The sequence below is a fragment of the Rhodnius prolixus genome, unplaced genomic scaffold, assembly GCF_049639745.1.
Source record: "Rhodnius prolixus isolate KJV_2025 unplaced genomic scaffold, Rpr scaffold_12, whole genome shotgun sequence".
Taxonomy (NCBI): domain Eukaryota; kingdom Metazoa; phylum Arthropoda; class Insecta; order Hemiptera; family Reduviidae; genus Rhodnius; species Rhodnius prolixus.
Genome location: NW_027411635.1, coordinates 4,083,806 through 4,101,655, shown reverse-complemented (window position 1 = coordinate 4,101,655; position 17,850 = coordinate 4,083,806). Strand labels below are relative to the sequence as shown.

The 17,850-nt window shown below is 31.0% G+C and overlaps 1 protein-coding gene across 4 annotated transcripts in view; it reads right to left on the bottom strand.

The window, feature by feature from the left end:
• up (Troponin T, skeletal muscle) overlaps positions 1 to 16,959 on the bottom strand; it is a 31,839-nt gene extending 14,880 nt beyond the window's left edge. Inside the window, exons 1-5 of one of the 4 annotated variants that reach the window (XM_074143291.1) lie at positions 16,850 to 16,958; positions 8,025 to 8,069; positions 7,841 to 7,858; positions 5,736 to 5,768; positions 135 to 152 (exon numbers count right to left, since the gene is read on the bottom strand). In XM_074143291.1, coding sequence (XP_073999392.1) covers positions 135 to 152; positions 5,736 to 5,768; positions 7,841 to 7,858; positions 8,025 to 8,047 — 92 coding nt within the window. In that variant the 5' untranslated portion in view covers positions 8,048 to 8,069; positions 16,850 to 16,958. Of the gene's footprint in view, positions 1 to 134; positions 153 to 5,735; positions 5,769 to 7,840; positions 7,859 to 8,024; positions 8,070 to 16,849 lie in introns of all 4 variants that reach the window. The other 3 variants (XM_074143290.1, XM_074143294.1, XM_074143292.1) reach the window with 3 other exon arrangements.
• Positions 16,960 to 17,850: the final 891 nt, after the last annotated feature.

Sequence of the window (17,850 nt, the reverse complement as noted above, 5' to 3'; positions counted from 1 at the left end):
GAATAAAAAAATAAATATATCATTAAATGATTTTTGCAAAGTATATAATGTAAATAATGAAATAGAAAAACCAACAAAAATTCAAAAAATAAATAAAAAAAAAGACAGCCATGCACACTCAGAATTTGACTTACTTTTCAGATTGTCTACGCCTATAAATAAGAGAATAAAATATTAGTGTGGCTCCAACTAAAACTAACCAACTATACTAGTGCATCACTTCTCTACTTACTATTAGGCTTTTCTTATACACTGTAATCTACTTGTACACTATGTACTAAATACAAATGCATTCTATAGAAATATTAATATGAAATATTTCAACAACCAAAACAGAAGTAATTAAACAAAATATATATTAGACAAATAATCGCTCTGGTATACTAATTTTATTTCATGTCCAGGCAATGTCTGAAAGTGTAATTTTTATTTTAGAAGGACAGACTTTTATTTAACTGCATATCTTTTTTTTATTAAGCATATTTTTGTTTTATTTATTACTAGGATAAGGTGTAGCAAAGCCACTTCCGAAATTAATGAAGTAATGGGCTCTCAAGGGCTACTTGGGTCAAGTTCAACTAGAGAGCGGGATATGTGCCTGGAAAGTAAACTTCTTCCAGGACCATGGTGTCTTCGGCATTTCTGACGGCGGCTTTAGAAACATTAAGTGTATTAGGCATGACTGAATTATCCTTAATCCGCAGCCACTTAGGTTTACAGAAGCTACCGAAGTTTTTCATGTCAACTATTACCAAAGGAAGCCGCAAGTCTGTACAACTGCTCTTTAAAACAGTGATCATATGAGATGAAAAAATGATTTTATATCGACAATCTGTGTAAACAAAAACACTGGAATATATAAAGCTAACCAACCCTACCCATCTTCGCTAAAAAAAGGAGTGAGAAAAAGTGAGACTGTGCGTGAGGTGGACCGGTGGACGGTGCGTGCTGTGGTGCGTAGGAGAGAGCCATTTCTGATTGTCCTGCTAGTTCCAGACAGTGTACGAATACTCTCCTCAGCTAGAATGCGTTAACTTAATGTTAGCAGAATAAGATTCCTTTTTAGGTGGCCCAAAAAACTACAAATACGGAAAAGTTACTCTTTAAAAATCGGAATATTTGGAACTTTTGCTTCCAAAGATAAACTTTTGGACTTCGATTATTGGCCCAAACATTAAAACGTCGCAATTTTTTATTCAAATATATTTATTTATGTGCATTTAAAACACTTCAAAAAGTATGGACAATGGCACCTGGAACTTTTCAGTTCTTCCATTTTTTTTATAATATTTTTATTAATATATAATAATTTTCCATTAAATTATTTAAATGGAATTATAATTTTTAAGGAGAAATAAGAGAATAAAGAAACTTTTTGAACTGTAAGGTGAAAACGTAGTCTTTTAGCATTAATCAAGTATAATTCTACTTTAATACCCAATGGATATAGATTATTTAGAGTATATAGTAAAAGGAAACGCATTCACTTATTCCGCATGAAATGATTAGCCTTATAAGTGATCTTTGCATACAGAAAGATAGGAGAAAATTTAGTTAGCAAATAGGATAGTTCGCCATTATGCCACAGTGATTTCGGTTTAGTCAAAGATAACAAATTTCATACTGTAAATATGAACATCATTTAGATACATTTTGTTCTTTATTAGTAAAGATTTTTATTTGTCGTGTACTATAAATGTTTCAATTGTTTAATTGTTGAGAAATGTAGAGGCATATAGTACAGGGTGACCAACGTTATATGCTCCACCCACTTTTTTTTTAACGGCGGGAAATTTCGAAAAAATAAAAAACACGTATTTAATCATTTTTAGTCTAGTTTATTTTCAGTGATTGACCCATTTTTTTAAACCCCTGTATCTCGAGATACAGAATCCAACTTTTGTTTTTCAAATGGAACGTTATATTTTTTGTTGCATATTTTTATAGTATTTGAGCTCCTAAAAAAAAAAAAAACAATTTTTTGTAATCGGTTAGGTTTTTTAAAAGTTATGTTAATTTAAAATATGGAAAACAAATTTCAGTTTATTGTCAAAATTACGTTATTTTTTTTTAAATAATCTGTTCAATCTGGGCACAATCAACGGATAGGCAAGCCAAAACTCTGGACTCCCACGCTCTGTTTGTAGCAGCACTTATGGTGGCGAAGTCAAGATCTAGGCAGGCTCGAGTTATTCGACGTTTCAGATCATCGACTGAAGCCACGGGATTAAGGATACTTCACACTTAATTTTTTAGTTATCCCCACAAAAAATAGTCAATTTGGGTTAAGTCCGGAGATCGAGGTGGCCATTGGATGGGACAATGAGTCCCTAAGCACTTTCTGTCCAGGTAACCTCGAGCAACTCTCGCATTATGTGCCGGGCAACCATCTTGTTGAAAATACATATCTAGCCGACATTGTAGACGAACATCTTCAAGTAGAACTGGCAAAATGTCTCTGAAAAAAAAGTTGGATACCTTTCACCAGTTAAGTTCTCTCTGTAGAAGTATGGACCGATTAGTTGATTTCCTAAAACTCCACACCAAACGTTTGTAGAAAAACCAACCTGAACGTCGAATAGCTCTAGCCTGCCTAGATCTTGACTTCGCCACTATAAGTGCTGCTACAAGCAAAACGTAGGAGCCCAGAGTTTTGGCTTGCCTATCCGTTAATTGTGCCCAGTTTGAACAGATTCTTTAAAAAAAATAACGTAATTTTGACAATAAACTGAATTTGTTTTTCATATTTTAAATTACCATAACTTTTGAAAAACCTAACCGATTTCAAATTTATTTTTTTTGTTTTTTTTAGGAGCTCAAATACTATAAAAATATGCAAAAAAAAATTATAATGTTCCATTTGAAAAAACAAAGTTGGATGCTGAATCTCGAGATACAGGGGTTTAAAAAAATGGGCCAATCACTGAAAATAAACTAGACTAAAAATGATTAAATACGTGTTTTTTATTTTTTCGAAATTTCCCTCCGTTTAAAAAAAAGTGGGTGGAGCATATAACTTTGGTCACCCTGTATATAATAAAATTAAAAAAATAGAACTATTGCTGCAACAACTTTCACAAAGTGGGCAAAGCAGCTTCTCAAATTTTTGCTAAATCACTCATCTCGAAAGGGCTGACAGGATATAAAGTTCTACAGCATTTAAGTATTCACTGATGAAAAAATTTATTATAAAGGAAAAATTTAACCGCTAAAATTAAAGGACGTATAGTTGTTTACATTTTTTGGGATCTACAAAGAAACATTTGTAGAAAAAAGGGTTAAAATTTGCTCGAAGATTTATTGCTAAGAGAGTATTTAAAAAACTCGAATATAATACCTCTGAATAATAATAAAGTGCCTTCATTTATAAGGACTATGGCTTATAAATAAAAAAAATTAAAATTCCTGTCTAAGGTATTCCAGCAAAATTTAGCATATTCCTACAAGATTAGATTCATTCACTGAGTTCATTACTGCTGAAGATTTATTTTAAGGTAGGCCCAGACCTTTCTACAATACATAGTGTCTGATAGCTCCCAAAACAGATCTTGAGGATTGTTTCAACACAGAATACTTCCCATCTGAACAGTCTAAAACGGAATTTTGTGGGGAAAGCTGGCAAAGTTGCGAAGGACATTATCTCCGCTTAATCATTGACTGGCCAAGAGGTTATAAATGGCATTAAAGCTAGAAAGAGACACTTTTGAATACCTATTTTATTTTTTGTTCAGAATATTATGTCATTCTTAAATAAACATTTTATTTCAATTAAAAAATGGTTTAATATCCAATTTTTTCACTGTAAAAGGTATTTATGACAAAAACTAAGCATACAACATGATTTTTGTGCATAAAGAAATGGCAACAAAATAAGTGAAAAATTTTGCAATAAAAATTTGATATTTTAAATTTGTAGCTGTTATTTGGCAGGAAGGTGGTAATTTTAGCCGGGGCGAGATAGCTGACATATTGGGGGCCAGCTAGCTTCTATTTGGCCCCGATCCAAACATTCTAACAATCCCATTAACTATCTATTGTAAATTTTTTAAATTATTTTCATAACATTTCTTAGGGAATGTTTTTATTTTCTTTGCCAATTTTGTTTATGTTTCAATCATTGCAAATAAAATAACTTTCATTGCTACAATTAACCCTTTATGAACAATTAAAAACCAAACTTATCTAGATATAGACTAAAGGTTTCTTTTTTTACATTATTTAAGAAGAGACTAAGCAAATAATTATTTATTTTAAGCTACTTTTTTTTAATTAAGAGTGGCTAAATGGTAATTGGGATTCCTCTAGCTACTGGTTATAGTCATTATATTGATTATAGATATTAGCTGTAGTTACGCTACCAAGTGCTATAGGCCAGTAAAATCCTTGTTTTCAAAATATTTTACATTCATAATCAAACTTTAAATTATAAAGCAATACAGTTTTGATGTATTACCGGCATTAAAAGGTAGAGAGTAGGTTTGAACGGTCCAGAAAACTAGCTACATTTTTTTCCCCTAGAATTTTACTGGAAAGAGTCAGAGCCAAATTTAAAATTCTCATAGAAAAAATCCATTAAGCTATCTCATTAATTTTGTTTGGTTTATTTTTTTATTTTGGTGAAACATAAAAAAATCAATTGGAAGAAAACAAAGATGTACTCGCTTCGTCTTTCATTGCAGATAACTAACATACAGTGTACACTTGGAAAAAGTAATTTGACACGAATGGTTAGATAAATTTTTTGTTTTAATTTAAAATGATGCAGCTTTTATAATAAAAACTACATGATAGGAAATTTTATTTAGAGGTAAATCATTAAGCAATTTGTTTTATGAACTCAAAGAATGAAATAAAACAAATAACTTTACCCTTGTCATAAAAGTAAATATGACATCAACTTCAATAATAAAAATGGTAAGTAATGATGTTTTTATATTTATTTTTTTAAAGAAGTGATTTTTAATTATAAAAGTTTGATACCTTATTAGTATAAGTTATTATTAGCAGCCTTATGAACTGTTTTTAACTTGCCTCTTAGAGACATCTTCTTATTTTGGTTACTAGCACTTAAAAAAGTAATTTATTCGAATTACTGTTCTGTAAAAAAGTATGCTTCATTTCTATTCTAGTACAAGAAGGCTCAAATTTCTAAAAAAAATACAAAAAGATGTAGATTTATTTAAAATGTGTCTTCATCTGAATACATAATCAAAGTGATATGTTACCTAATGCCCTTAAAATTTTTAGTTTATCTCTATAGTTCTATAAGTTAAATACTTTTGTTTTTATTGAGTTATTATTGTAATAGCTGCATTAATTTTAGTTTATGTAAACTATTTTATAATCCTTTTATAAAAATAATATAAAGTACTGAGTAAAAATGTGTTTAAAAAAATAAATTATTATATTTTATTAGCCCTACAATTTTAATTTAAAAAATGTTATCAATAACTTTTTGCAAGTCGTGTATATTGAAAGTATATATATACAAAAAAATTATTCTATTTGATAAATTACTAGAGACAATATTAAAACATGATATTAAAGAGATTTGAATAGAAAAGATGTTTGGTGGAAGTTAAAGGGGGCTCTGTTGGCAGGCTTTATTCAAACCTAACTAAATATATCTAGTGATTCTGTCTTAAAAATATCTGAGCTAAATGTGTGGTTCCCCAGCCACAACTTATATGGAACAACTAACTTAAGTGTAAATATAAAGACAAGTTTCAACTTACTCCGTCTTTTTCTGGGGTTCCGGTTCTGGCTGACTGTGTTGGTCAAGCAAACCGAGAAAAAAAAACAACAATTTTATTAAAAATTAATAAATAATAAAAAAATATAAAAAGTAAGATATGTAAAATGAAATAAAATATAATTAATTAATGTTGATTCAAGAAAATACAATCAATTTTTGTCAATTAGAAATAACGTTTTTATTATTACCTTTTATGAATTGTTTGTTACCTTTTATATTGTTGTAAAACCTTTTCTGAATTTGTATTATTTTTTATGTATTTTTTATTGACAAAAAATTAAATTTTTTCACATAGAACGTTAAAATTAATTGGGATTTTTGAGGATTTATAGTAAAAAAATGAAACTTCTTTTCTTGCAACTTTTTTTTGTAGAAGAGGTTTAGTTGGAAATTGTAACATTAAAAGACAGGAAACGTTGTAGAAACGTCTAAAGAATAAGTTTAATTTCTTTATAACCACTCCTAAATAAACATTACTAATCTTACCGCTTCCAATAAACCCTGATTATGCAGGGTACTCTCTACACATATATATTTTGTTTAATGTAATGCGTGTCAACAGCTATCATTACGCGAGGAGCTTTTTTCAGTGGTCAGCCGGCCACCGGTCAACACTATCCATCACCTGTCAGTCAGCTGTAAGAAGATCCTAGGAATTAAAAATATAAGGGCCACCAGCTGGATTCGAACCAACAATCTTTGCGTGTACGCTAACCATATATCTAATTCCTTTCCGACAGGATATTCTATTAAATTCTTTGTTTATAAAATTTTCTGCCACAAAGAAAAGTGTTCCATGGACATAAACAGGAAACAAATGATAGTTCAATGCCAAAAAGATAAACTTTTTTTCATTACTCGACAGCCACAAACTTCCAATTATTGAAAAAAGCGGTCGTTATCATCTTTGAACTAAAATTTGTTTAAAACTGACTGAAAAATGGATAAAGCTGCGCCAGTTTTGAGTACATATAAGTTGGGCTTTAAAGGGCAATGATCTTGTGAAGTTTAACGGCTATAAATTCTGGAAAACCCAAAATTTTTTCTTAAATAGTTCTTTTGCACTAATCGTAAATGAAGTTTATATATTCAAGATTTCGCCAATCGATTCAATTTTTATTCCACGTTACTATTCTTTGGTAGAACAAGCTTATTCAGTTTGTCTATACAAATAGCCATTTCTGACCTACTTTTTAGTAAGTAAATGAGTTCTAATGAGTGGTTATAAGTTTCTAGCAAATTCTTTAATCTACGTAATGACCGCCCTGAAGGTATGGTTTTGTCTAAGATCGCATCAGCAATAATAGAAGTTTGAACTTAACGCTGGACAGTGCGTTGATAAAGAACTTCCTAACCTCTGATTTTATCTAGTACTTTCAACAACTGCTTTTTTTTCTTTGATTATTATCGTAGAATTACTAATATATCGTAAGGTACAGGCATGGATCTCTTTTATAATTGAATCTACTATTTAAAAGGCTCTGTAGAACCATTGTACTGGGACATTTGTGAGATAGATTTAAAATAAAATTTGGTAAGAAAAACGGTCATTTTTTTTCGCTTTATGTACTATATATACTCGTATTGATTGAGTGCGATTTATTTCGCTTTTAATTTCTACGAGAAGAACGGAGCAATAATGAATTTTGCAAATCGTACGGTATAAACTCATGAAGTTGGGCGTTTTAGTAACTTTTACGCCCCTAAAATAACCATTTATAAAACACGAACAGTCAAGTTTAAACTAAATTTTTATTAAAACTGTCCAGTAGGATAGTTGTATTAGGGTTGATCGTCAAAAAGTGAATGAAAACGCATAACATAGAAAAACACCCGATTTTAACCATTTTTCCTCATTTTCTGTACAAGATAAAATTCTCATATTTTCTTTAAAATATAAGACTTATCCTTGTTAATAAGAGTAATTTTTTGCAACAACCCAGATCTGATAGATTTTTGAGAGAAAAGTTGCCAGAAAATTCCTTTTATGAAGTAGTTTACTTGAGCTATTATTTGAAAACAATAAACTAATACCTAACCAAAAACACTTAAACTAAGAACTATGTAGGAAAATTTTGTACTTACGTTTCTTCCTCAGATTCTCTAAAAATTGAAAAAACAAGAACAAATGAATTAGAAATAAAATTGTGACAACGATTTAAAATTAAATCACCTTAACTAAAATAATATAACATTTAGTAATAGGAAAAATAATTGCTTGTTAAATTTTAAGAGAAATAAGGTTACTCTAAACAGTAAATATACTTACGAATATTCCTCTTCGTCAGACATGTTCACTGGCTAAAATCTGAGACTGCAAAAAATTAAAATAAAAAAAAAAATTAGAAAAAAAAATAATTTTTTTTTCATAAACATTGAAGAAAAGTTGTTTGTATATGTTATACTTTGTTTTATGGGATAACAATGTCTTAAGTTTCACTAAGACACTAAAAAAAAAAAAACTTGAAACTTTTACTGCAAATACTACAGCTACCTTACACGGCCAATCAGAAGGGCATTTCTTGACTGGTTTCAAAACTACATCAGTACTTTTTTTTTTCAACATTATGGACAACAGTCTGTTATTTCATTAGCCCAGCTACCCGATTTCAGCAGGTTGAAGTTAAGTTTAATACGAATGTTAGCAAAAAAAAATATATTTTTAAAGCTTTTAATTTCTATGCTCTCACAATATACTTGAAAATGAAATGTATGCATTTTTTTCTCGCAGCCTACAGGTTTAATCTTACATTTTTTACTCTGACTAACTCCTCGTAAGAAAAATCATTGTCATTCAGATTTTCTCTGTTTCCGATATTACATGCACATTTTATATTATATGTTTTAACTGGCAACATACTTTTTGGGTTCCCATATGTACGAACAAGTGGTTTATAAAAGGATGGTCTATCTGCTTGGAAGTTTGTATCCAGTATAACTCGAAAACGTAAAATTGAAAAACTATCAAATTTGATATTTGGTTTAGGTGCCTCCATGAGATCTGATAATAACCTTTGGGACAAAACCATTCCTGCCCTTAAATAAGTCTTTTTTCTTTTTTTTTTTTAATTAAAGGCGCGTCAACATCTGAGGTTATTGGCACCCGGAGCTTTTTTTTGAGTGCACTGTCGCCTTCCAGACAATGTTCTCTCGTCACAGACGACGCTGGTCTATCACTGGACAGTGGGCTGTAAGAAGCTCCTAGGAAGAGAGAATCTAAGGGACAGCAGCAGGATTCGAACCCAATCTAATAAACTAAGCTCATAGCTAATCCCTTCCCTTCATTTTTTAGATTTTTTTTTTTTAAAACATTTTCTCGAAAATGGCTCCAACGATACTCTTTGTAAAGGCATTTCTGGGCTAAGGGGAGATTAGGCCTTTTCTCTGAAGTGCAATTTTTTGGGTACTAAAATGATTCTATCGTTCATATACCATCGATAAGCGTTTAATTTATTGCCTAAATTTTGAGATCGAGGAAGACTTTTCAATCGACAGTATCACTTTACGGGTTGGGGTTTCCACTTTTTTGTATTTTTCTCGAAAGTGGCTAATATAATTTTCACTAAACTTCAAATATTCAGTACAAACACAAATGCTTATAACTTTTACTTTAATTGTAATAGAACTGTCCTCGGATTAGACAAACAAACTAATTGTTAGTTAGAACTAAATTTGATTCAAAGAATAAAAGTTTGAAACAAAAAATTGAAAGCCGTGTGAGTGATAGCATTATAAAAATATTTAATTTTTTTCAAATAGTATAAGTGATCAGAAAACTAAATGAGAAAGCTAAAATTGGTAATTTCTTCTTGGATAATTATCTCTTCTGACACTAAATTAGTCAGATTTAATCCGTCATTTGGAATCTGAGACTTCAAAAAGAATATTTAGGATTGAACCAGAGAGGATTTGGTCAAAATAATCATGATAATGTTTGCTGAATTTATTTACTTTTGTATAAATTATCTTATTAATAAAATAAGATAATTTATACTAAATTTGCTAAATTTTACGGCTTGGTAGAACCATCTGTCAGGGGCTGTTGGACTGGTGATCTACAGAGATGCTGATGGACTTCGATATTCTTTAAAGAAGGTAAGACTTCATTATCAATTATTTATTTTAAATTTCAATTTTATGTTTATTATTCTTGCATGATAATAGCATCTTATCATTTAATTATTATTTATAAATTAATAATAATACTGCGTCTTGACTACGTTCAGTGTTAGTTAAATCTTTAATTTTGAATACTACAAAAATTATTTGATTTGATATCTAAACTTTTTGAAGTATTCCTTAATATTCTCTTTTTAACTGACTAAAGGTTGAAAATTAGAATTCATTTTTTTCTTGCAAAGTGTTTTTTTTTGTCAAAATAAAAAAACAACTTGTTGCTTTTTATTTTTACCGAATGCTCGCTAGTTCTTCTATTCTTTTAATTTGGCCATCGAAGTTTCTTTTCCTCTGCCTTCTGTAGCACATTTTTTTTTTTTGCAACGTTTATTTTCTTTCTTATATCTTCGTCTCTTACTTCTTCAAGCCTTGATATTCGTGCTGCGCTTCCTCCATCTAATCCATCTTGGGGGCAAGAAGCTTTTTCCTTAGCCTTATTCAAGGTCAAAGTCTCAACAGTATATAGACTTTGTACCAAGCTACTATGTCTTTTTGGTACTATTTAGAATATTGCCGCTCTATTCAGTATGCCGATTGCACTTTTTTTGCGCTTACATTTCTTTGCAATACATAATTTTTTACTTGTGGCATCCTAGCTGACATTTCTCTACTCTTGGGATTTTTATGTCTTCCACAGTAAGGACTTCTCCGTTTGTTGTTGACAAGCACTCAGCTTTTGCTAAATTCATCTTTATACCCCATTCTTTATTTGCCTCTATTACTTTGTGCATCATTTATTCCTGGTCACAGAGATGCAGATAATTCTTAATTGTAATGCTCTCAATAAAATGAAAAAATAGTTTTCTATGGGAAGGTATCAAACTTTCTTAAGAAGCTGAGAAGAAGATAGCCTAACTTCGTTCTTCCCTTAAAAAAAACTTGGAAAAAAAGATGTAATTCTTTTAAGTTCTTGGTACACATTAAAAAGTATTATATAAATAAATATAATGGCACTTTATAGAGAATCTATCCACACGCTCTCTCAGAAGTACCTGAAAAAGTAGAATTTTGAAGAAAATAAATGTTTTAAATAAAATTTAAGGAATTATATGTTTGTAATCACTGTTTGAAGCTTAAATGAAATCGTGGGAGCCATTTTTGAGTTAAAATCCTGAAAATTAAAAAAAGTTGCCTTTTCGGTTGAGCGATTTTTATCAAAAACTTATTGTGGTGTACTCTGTTGTCAACTAACCGAAATACAAAATTTTAATAACTGCGATTTTTTTATTTTGAGATATGAGATTAAACACACACACAGAAGATCTCAATGGATATTCCCAGAGAAACTAAAAATTAAAAAATTCCATGTTTACAATAGCTTCAAATTACTACATAGTAGAGGAAAGATTATGGTCAATTTCAGTTATAATTTGTTTTCTTTGTTTTAATGGTAAGCTTTCGTCTTAGGAACTAGACACCTTCAGGGCTGTGGAACATATTTGCAAAAACAGAAAACATTTTACATTAATTTGGTAATGTAACAAATATTTTACACCATTATTTATCTCATACATATAAACAAGAGTAACAATTTGTTTTAAAACGTGACAATTTGCCTTTAAGTTTGGTATCTCTGATTGGTTAAATACTAAGTTGTCGGTTTTACATTTTAATGATAAGTTTTGCAAGTACAATTTAAAACTGATCACACAGTATACCTAAATAGTCAAAACCAAAGACACCAACTTTAAGGCAAACATCCATAACATAAAACAAATTACAATTGTTCATAACAATGTGGTGAATAATTTTTGTCAATTTTTTTTTTTATATTTCCAAATTAAAGTAAATTGTAATCTGTTTCTGTAAATATGTTCCACAGCCTTTAAGATGATTTAGGTAGGCCCTAGGTAGGAAGCTAATACAAATAAAATAATCAATAATTAAGCACAACGCAAATAAACAAATAATGACTGAAATTGACAATAATCTATCTTCCTCTTGGATTATTGAATCAGTCAACAAAAGAGAAGAAAAGTACTCTAAAATATAAGCCAAACGACCAATCCTTTGGAACACGCTTTTTGATTCATAGCATTAATACAAATATAAAAGTTATGAGTATTGTGTAGGTTCGGGCTACCCGCAAATGCTAGTCCCTTTTCTCCAACGGCGGTTTTTAGTTTTTGTTTACACCCCAAGTACTCAAACTCGAGATCTAAAACTTTCCTTACGAATGCAAGAAAAGGTAAAACTTCTTTTTTTTTCAAGTACAAGGTCTACATAAACTAGAATCCTCAAATAGGTAAACCTGTTTTGATTCTATTTTCGCTTCTGATTCTTAGGTTTCAGCCGAAATACGACACCACAAGTAATTCTTTAGTTTTTCGCATTTTTCTTTTAATTTTCTTAAATGACTTTAATGGTTTTCTTTAATCGGTGAAAACTATTTATTCGTATTAATTTGTTTTTTTTCTGAAGGTTCTTGAGGAACAGCTGTATCAAACTTATCTCTAAAGTATTTGTTTGGAATAATGTGCTATTTCACTACTATGTATGTAAATAGCATCAATCAACATTACAACAAAATTTCTAGAATTTGATACATATTGATTGTTCAGCAAAAGCCATTTTTCAGCGTAGATTTTTGGATGTTTAACTAACTACTTACTAATAATATTTTAATAAATGACTCGTTATTTCAATTATGTCTAATTTTTATCGGGATATGATTACACCATTAAATATAAAACAAAGAATGAACACAACAATGCGGAATTCTTTTCTTGATTTCCTATAGGACATTCCCGAAATATGGCGGCTAAAGACGCATGTTATAGCTTCCATCTGTAGAAAATAAGACAATAATCCGTACCGAAAAAGCACATTTCTTGAAGCAACAAAGAAAGATAAATAATTAAATCCTTATTTCAAGATCATTGGCAAACAAAGGTCAGACAAAGGTTTGAGCAAATTAGGTCATGTTAATGCTGTCTATTCCTTAGGAGATGAGTGCATTTTTGTTTCTAAAGCCGATAAAAAATTTCTGCTATCTACAATTACACAGGCAGACAATCACCCACATTGGTAAAAAATCATTTCTTGGTCTCAGAGAATCTCAGAACAGTAATTAGGAATTGAAAAATATTTAGATACCTCATCTATGAAGACCATACTTTTGATGAACTAAGTTTTTTTTTTTAATGTGTGTACATCATTCTTACTTCCGAGAGGTACCTGCTGATACACTTTTTGAACCCCCAGATCCAATATAAAAGTACAAGTAAAAGCGATGGACCTTTAAGTTACCCATAACATAGGAAGTTTCAGAAAAGAGAAAATCATTAGAGGACAATTGCGACAAATTAAAGCACTTTCGGGTATAAATTTTACCCGAAATATCATAACAAAAATCAATAAACTTGAAAAATGGAATACCTAGTTTCAGCTTTTAGTAGCTTTTCGTTTTTGAAACAATAAATTCACACAAACACGGGCGATTCTTTAAAAAAATTGGTTTATGTAGACGAAAGACCTCCAGTGAAGAACTCGATGCCACGATTTTAAAACCTATTCATAATTATGACTAAGATGCATTAAAGCGGGTTATCACAGTTAGTTCAAAAATTTGATGTCGTATTGTTGAACTACTAGGAATATTGTGCTTTATTCTCCATCAATTGAACTCTGTTATTGTTGTGAATTAAGTTAACTAGCCAATACTTGTGATTTCAAAGGACTTTCCCACAATCACATTAAAAATATCTCAACGCTGTGGTCAAAATTTTAACTAATCTGGTTCAAGTTTCACTTATTAAATAGTTTAAATAGTTAATTCAATATTTAGGATGATATGTACCTAATTCAAGTTTATTTGATGTTTTAATCACATTTGTACCTTTCCCACTGTCATTTAATTCATTATAATAATTATTTTATTTTACAATATTATTGTATTGATTTATTTCAAAAAGTGCATCAGCAGGTACCCCTCGGAAGTCAGAATAATGTACACACATTAGTAAACCAATATTCATAAAAAGTAGTAATGTAACAAATCTTCAGAAATGGATTTGTTCTATGTTTTTAGCGAATGACGTGAATAATGTTGTTTTATTTATGTATATATAGTCTATTTTATTTATTATTATTTTACTAAATATATTTCAACCTTAAATGTTTCTTTTTTTAGAACTTTAAATGATTTCGTTAAATGATTTTGTGTACATATCATTTGATTAATTGCATATACGTTCAGTGATGTAAGAAATTGTATTAAACTTTAAAAAAAAATTAAAATACAAAAATCAATTAATATTATCCAAATATTTGTTTCAAGACATTGTTTTGGGTAAAGCTGGAAATTATTAGGTCGATTTTTATGGATGTAATTTCCTCGCAAACGAGTCGAACATAGACAGATTTACGTTATTTTCTTTAGACTTTTATTTTTTTTTTTTTTTTTAAAAATTAAATTTAAGTTTTTGGCAAAATTATTTTAGAAAAGATTTGCGTAAGGAATTGCTTGACATTATAAACTGAAAAACAGTTGGAAGAGTGGTATTATTTAAGGTAAAGAATAAGAAAAAACATCCAAATGAGGCCGGTTTAAAATAGCATCTAGCGGGTGTAGCCTGCGACTAGATCCTCACTTCTGGCTCCACTAAACTTTATTACAATTTCTTTACTATATTTAAACCTACTATATTTACTATTATATGAAAATATTGAATTTCATTGAAATAGTGTTTTTTTACACTTCAATTAGCAGAAAATAATTAAGTAATAGTTGTTTAAATACAGCTATTTTGCTATTGTGATTTACAGCTAAGAATCAAGTGAATAATTCACACATATTATTACTTTCCCTGATAATACATAAAAAGTAGCAACGTAATACATTTTCAGAAATGGAGTTGTTCTGTTTTTTTACGAATGACGTGAATAATGTTCTCATGTCAATGAAAAACCGAAAAAAAAGCTGTAACTTAGTATTCTTTTATGTGCTATTGCCGTTTCAGTATCTCAAAGTTTTGGCCCATAACTATAAAAAGCTGAAGAGATATTTTATTGAACGATTTTTCTATTACTTTATATATTTTCATTTAAAATATTTTTTTGATAGTCCACACATTCTCTTTAAAGTTTGCACTACAATAACTGCGTATTTTTGAGAGGGTTTTTAGGAAAAAATGAAACCTAAATAGCATCCCTTCCCAAAGTAGCACGCCAGTACAAAAATGTTTGAAGATAAATTCTGAACGATTTCACAGATTACTTAAATAGTAATTTTGATTCATCAGATTTTGGTGATTGATTGATTCATCCAAGAGGAATTATTGCCGATTTCAGCTTTATTTTTGTATTAATCGTAGCGCATCTTTGAACCTAGGAACTAGTTACTCACAATCTGAAGAAACATTAAATTTTGTGAGGTTGACACAAAGTTTTATTCTTGCTACCGATTAAAAAAACTTTTAAAGAAAGATTCTGTTGATAGTAGCTACCGTCCGGTTAGCTCTATGATCGCAAAATATTGCTAAGTTCGCCTGATTAAATTTTGTTCATTTAAGGACAGAGTGGAACAGCTTAGGGGTATCCCGAAGCGTATTGGTCGCAAAAACAAAAAAAAGAACTAGGTTAATCTCGTATGACTGCCCGGAATTAAGGGTAATTTAGATAATTCTGTTATAAACCTCATTCTCTTCAGGTAGACTTAAAGGTTTATAGGCAGCCTCTCGCTTAAAAAATTTATTGTAGCATTACTTCAAGGTCATGCTGTCACTCGGATGACTGTAGGTCATCTTACAAGAAGAAGGAGAAGCAGAAAATCACTAACTTTAGGAGATGCAGGGCTTCGAAGAAGAAAAACTGATACCATCAAGTATTTTCCTGTAAATCTCTTCAGATCCTTAACATGTTTTGTAGGTTCCCAATACGCTCAGTGTCGCACACTTCTCCCCGAAATTTAGCATACATATCACTGCTGATGTCTAGTATTCCTCGTAGGCAATGAATATTAACTTGAATGCGGCACTGGTCGCTGAAGACTTCTACATGTATGTCGCGGCTTATTCAACCCTACCCTCAACTAGAAATTTCTTCTTTTTATTTTTATTTACAGGTAATACAAAATTAGATTAATTTAACACATACGTCAGGGGATTTTCATCGCCCATGGGTGGAAAGTAAACTCAACAGATTCCCGAGGGAACGGCCAAGTACTCAATATCAATGTTGCAATTGAAATGTTTAAGCCTAATCAAATAGATAGGACTAGAGTTGGTCCTGTAATTTTTGGGTGCCACAATAGATAGTTTTTAATGCAATAATTTAGGATAATTGGAAATGCCGGACTGTATCTATTAACATGGAAGTTTATCAATAGCTTTAATTTACGGCCCCCCGCTTAGGAAACATTAAACTGGAATGTTAGAAGAACATTTGTCATTTTGGGATAGTAATAAATGTAGTGAGGGTTCACATAAGATTTTTTTTGTTTTCTTTGTTAAGAAATATGACATTAAGTTATATGAAACTAACTTAGAAAACAGTCTTATTGAATAAAATCGTAGAACTTTCTTGAATTATTCTATGCTTAGAATCTAGAAGTTACAGCTACACAAATATATGTATTTTTAGGGAATGGTTCTGATTATGCACTTTACCACCATTCCAATTGGAAATAAATTTTAAATTAACGTTTTTTTTTTATAAGAGAGTTCTGTCTAACCCAGATAACTAATATTAGACAGCCAAAGAGCGGTTCTCTGCCAACACTCTTATATCAACCTAACAATTTATTCACAGAAACGTTTGAAACAAAAAAAAAAAACAAGGTTCTGATCAGATATTTTTTTCAACTAATGGAGTTCTGAAAAAGTAAAAAACTAACTAATTCACTTTAAAAAACAAAAACAAAATAATAACATTATGACTGTTAAGAAACTGTGGTTAGTGAATTTGTTGAGGACTTACAAAGTGTAGAGCGAATTGGAGAGAATGTGCCGGGAGGTGGATGAGCTGGCGAGTTGCGATACGCTTCTGCGGGCCGGACACCAGCCGGCACTCGCCACCTGGGTTCGTCCCACCCCCACCCCACTATGGGGCGGCTGGCACTTGGCCCGCCCATTTGCCACCTCCACTAGCCGCTCCGGGCCGCCTTCAAAACTAACATAACTCTTCTACACTCTAAAAGACTTTCTCTTACAGCAATTAGTGTAGAGTTTCCTTCTATTCGTGAAGAGTAACTTACCCACTAGTCCCCTACCCAATGGAAAACTCCTAAACCTAAACAGTCTCCTTACTGTGCTTTCAAGAAATCCGTGAAAGATAGGTTTATAAACTTGTTCCTCTCTGAATTATCTCCACTCAGTCTACATTGCACAAAGGGTTGGCATTCCACGACCTGGGACGCTACCGACTCTGTGTACTATTCAATTCCACACTGTTGACACTTTGCCTTCTAAATTAGTATCGTGTTAAACAAGTAGCGAACAACTGATGCATCTCTGGTAATCAAGCGTTACGCAATGTTTCTTACAGTTTTCCTGCTCCATTTAATAATTTCCCTAAACTACGAGGTGTGTTCAAAAAGTAACGGGAATTTTCGTTTTTTGAAAAAAATACTTATTTATTCATCTACATTAATATTGTCGCCTTCAAAGTAGTCCCCTTCGCATACAATACACTTGTGCCAGCGCTTTTTCCAATCCTCGAAACACTTCTGAAACTCGATCTTTGTGATAGCTTTCAGCTCTTTCAGCGATTCGCTTTTAATGTCATCTATGCTTGTAAAACGACGGCCTTTTAATGTTCTCTTTATGTTTGGAAATAGAAAAAAGTCACATGGAGCCATGTCTGGCGAATATGGAGGCTGGGGCATCGTTAAAGTTTTGTTTTTGGCCAAAAATTCACGAACAAGCAATGAAGTGTGAGCAGGTGCATTATCGTGGTGCAAAATCCATGAATTGTTTTGC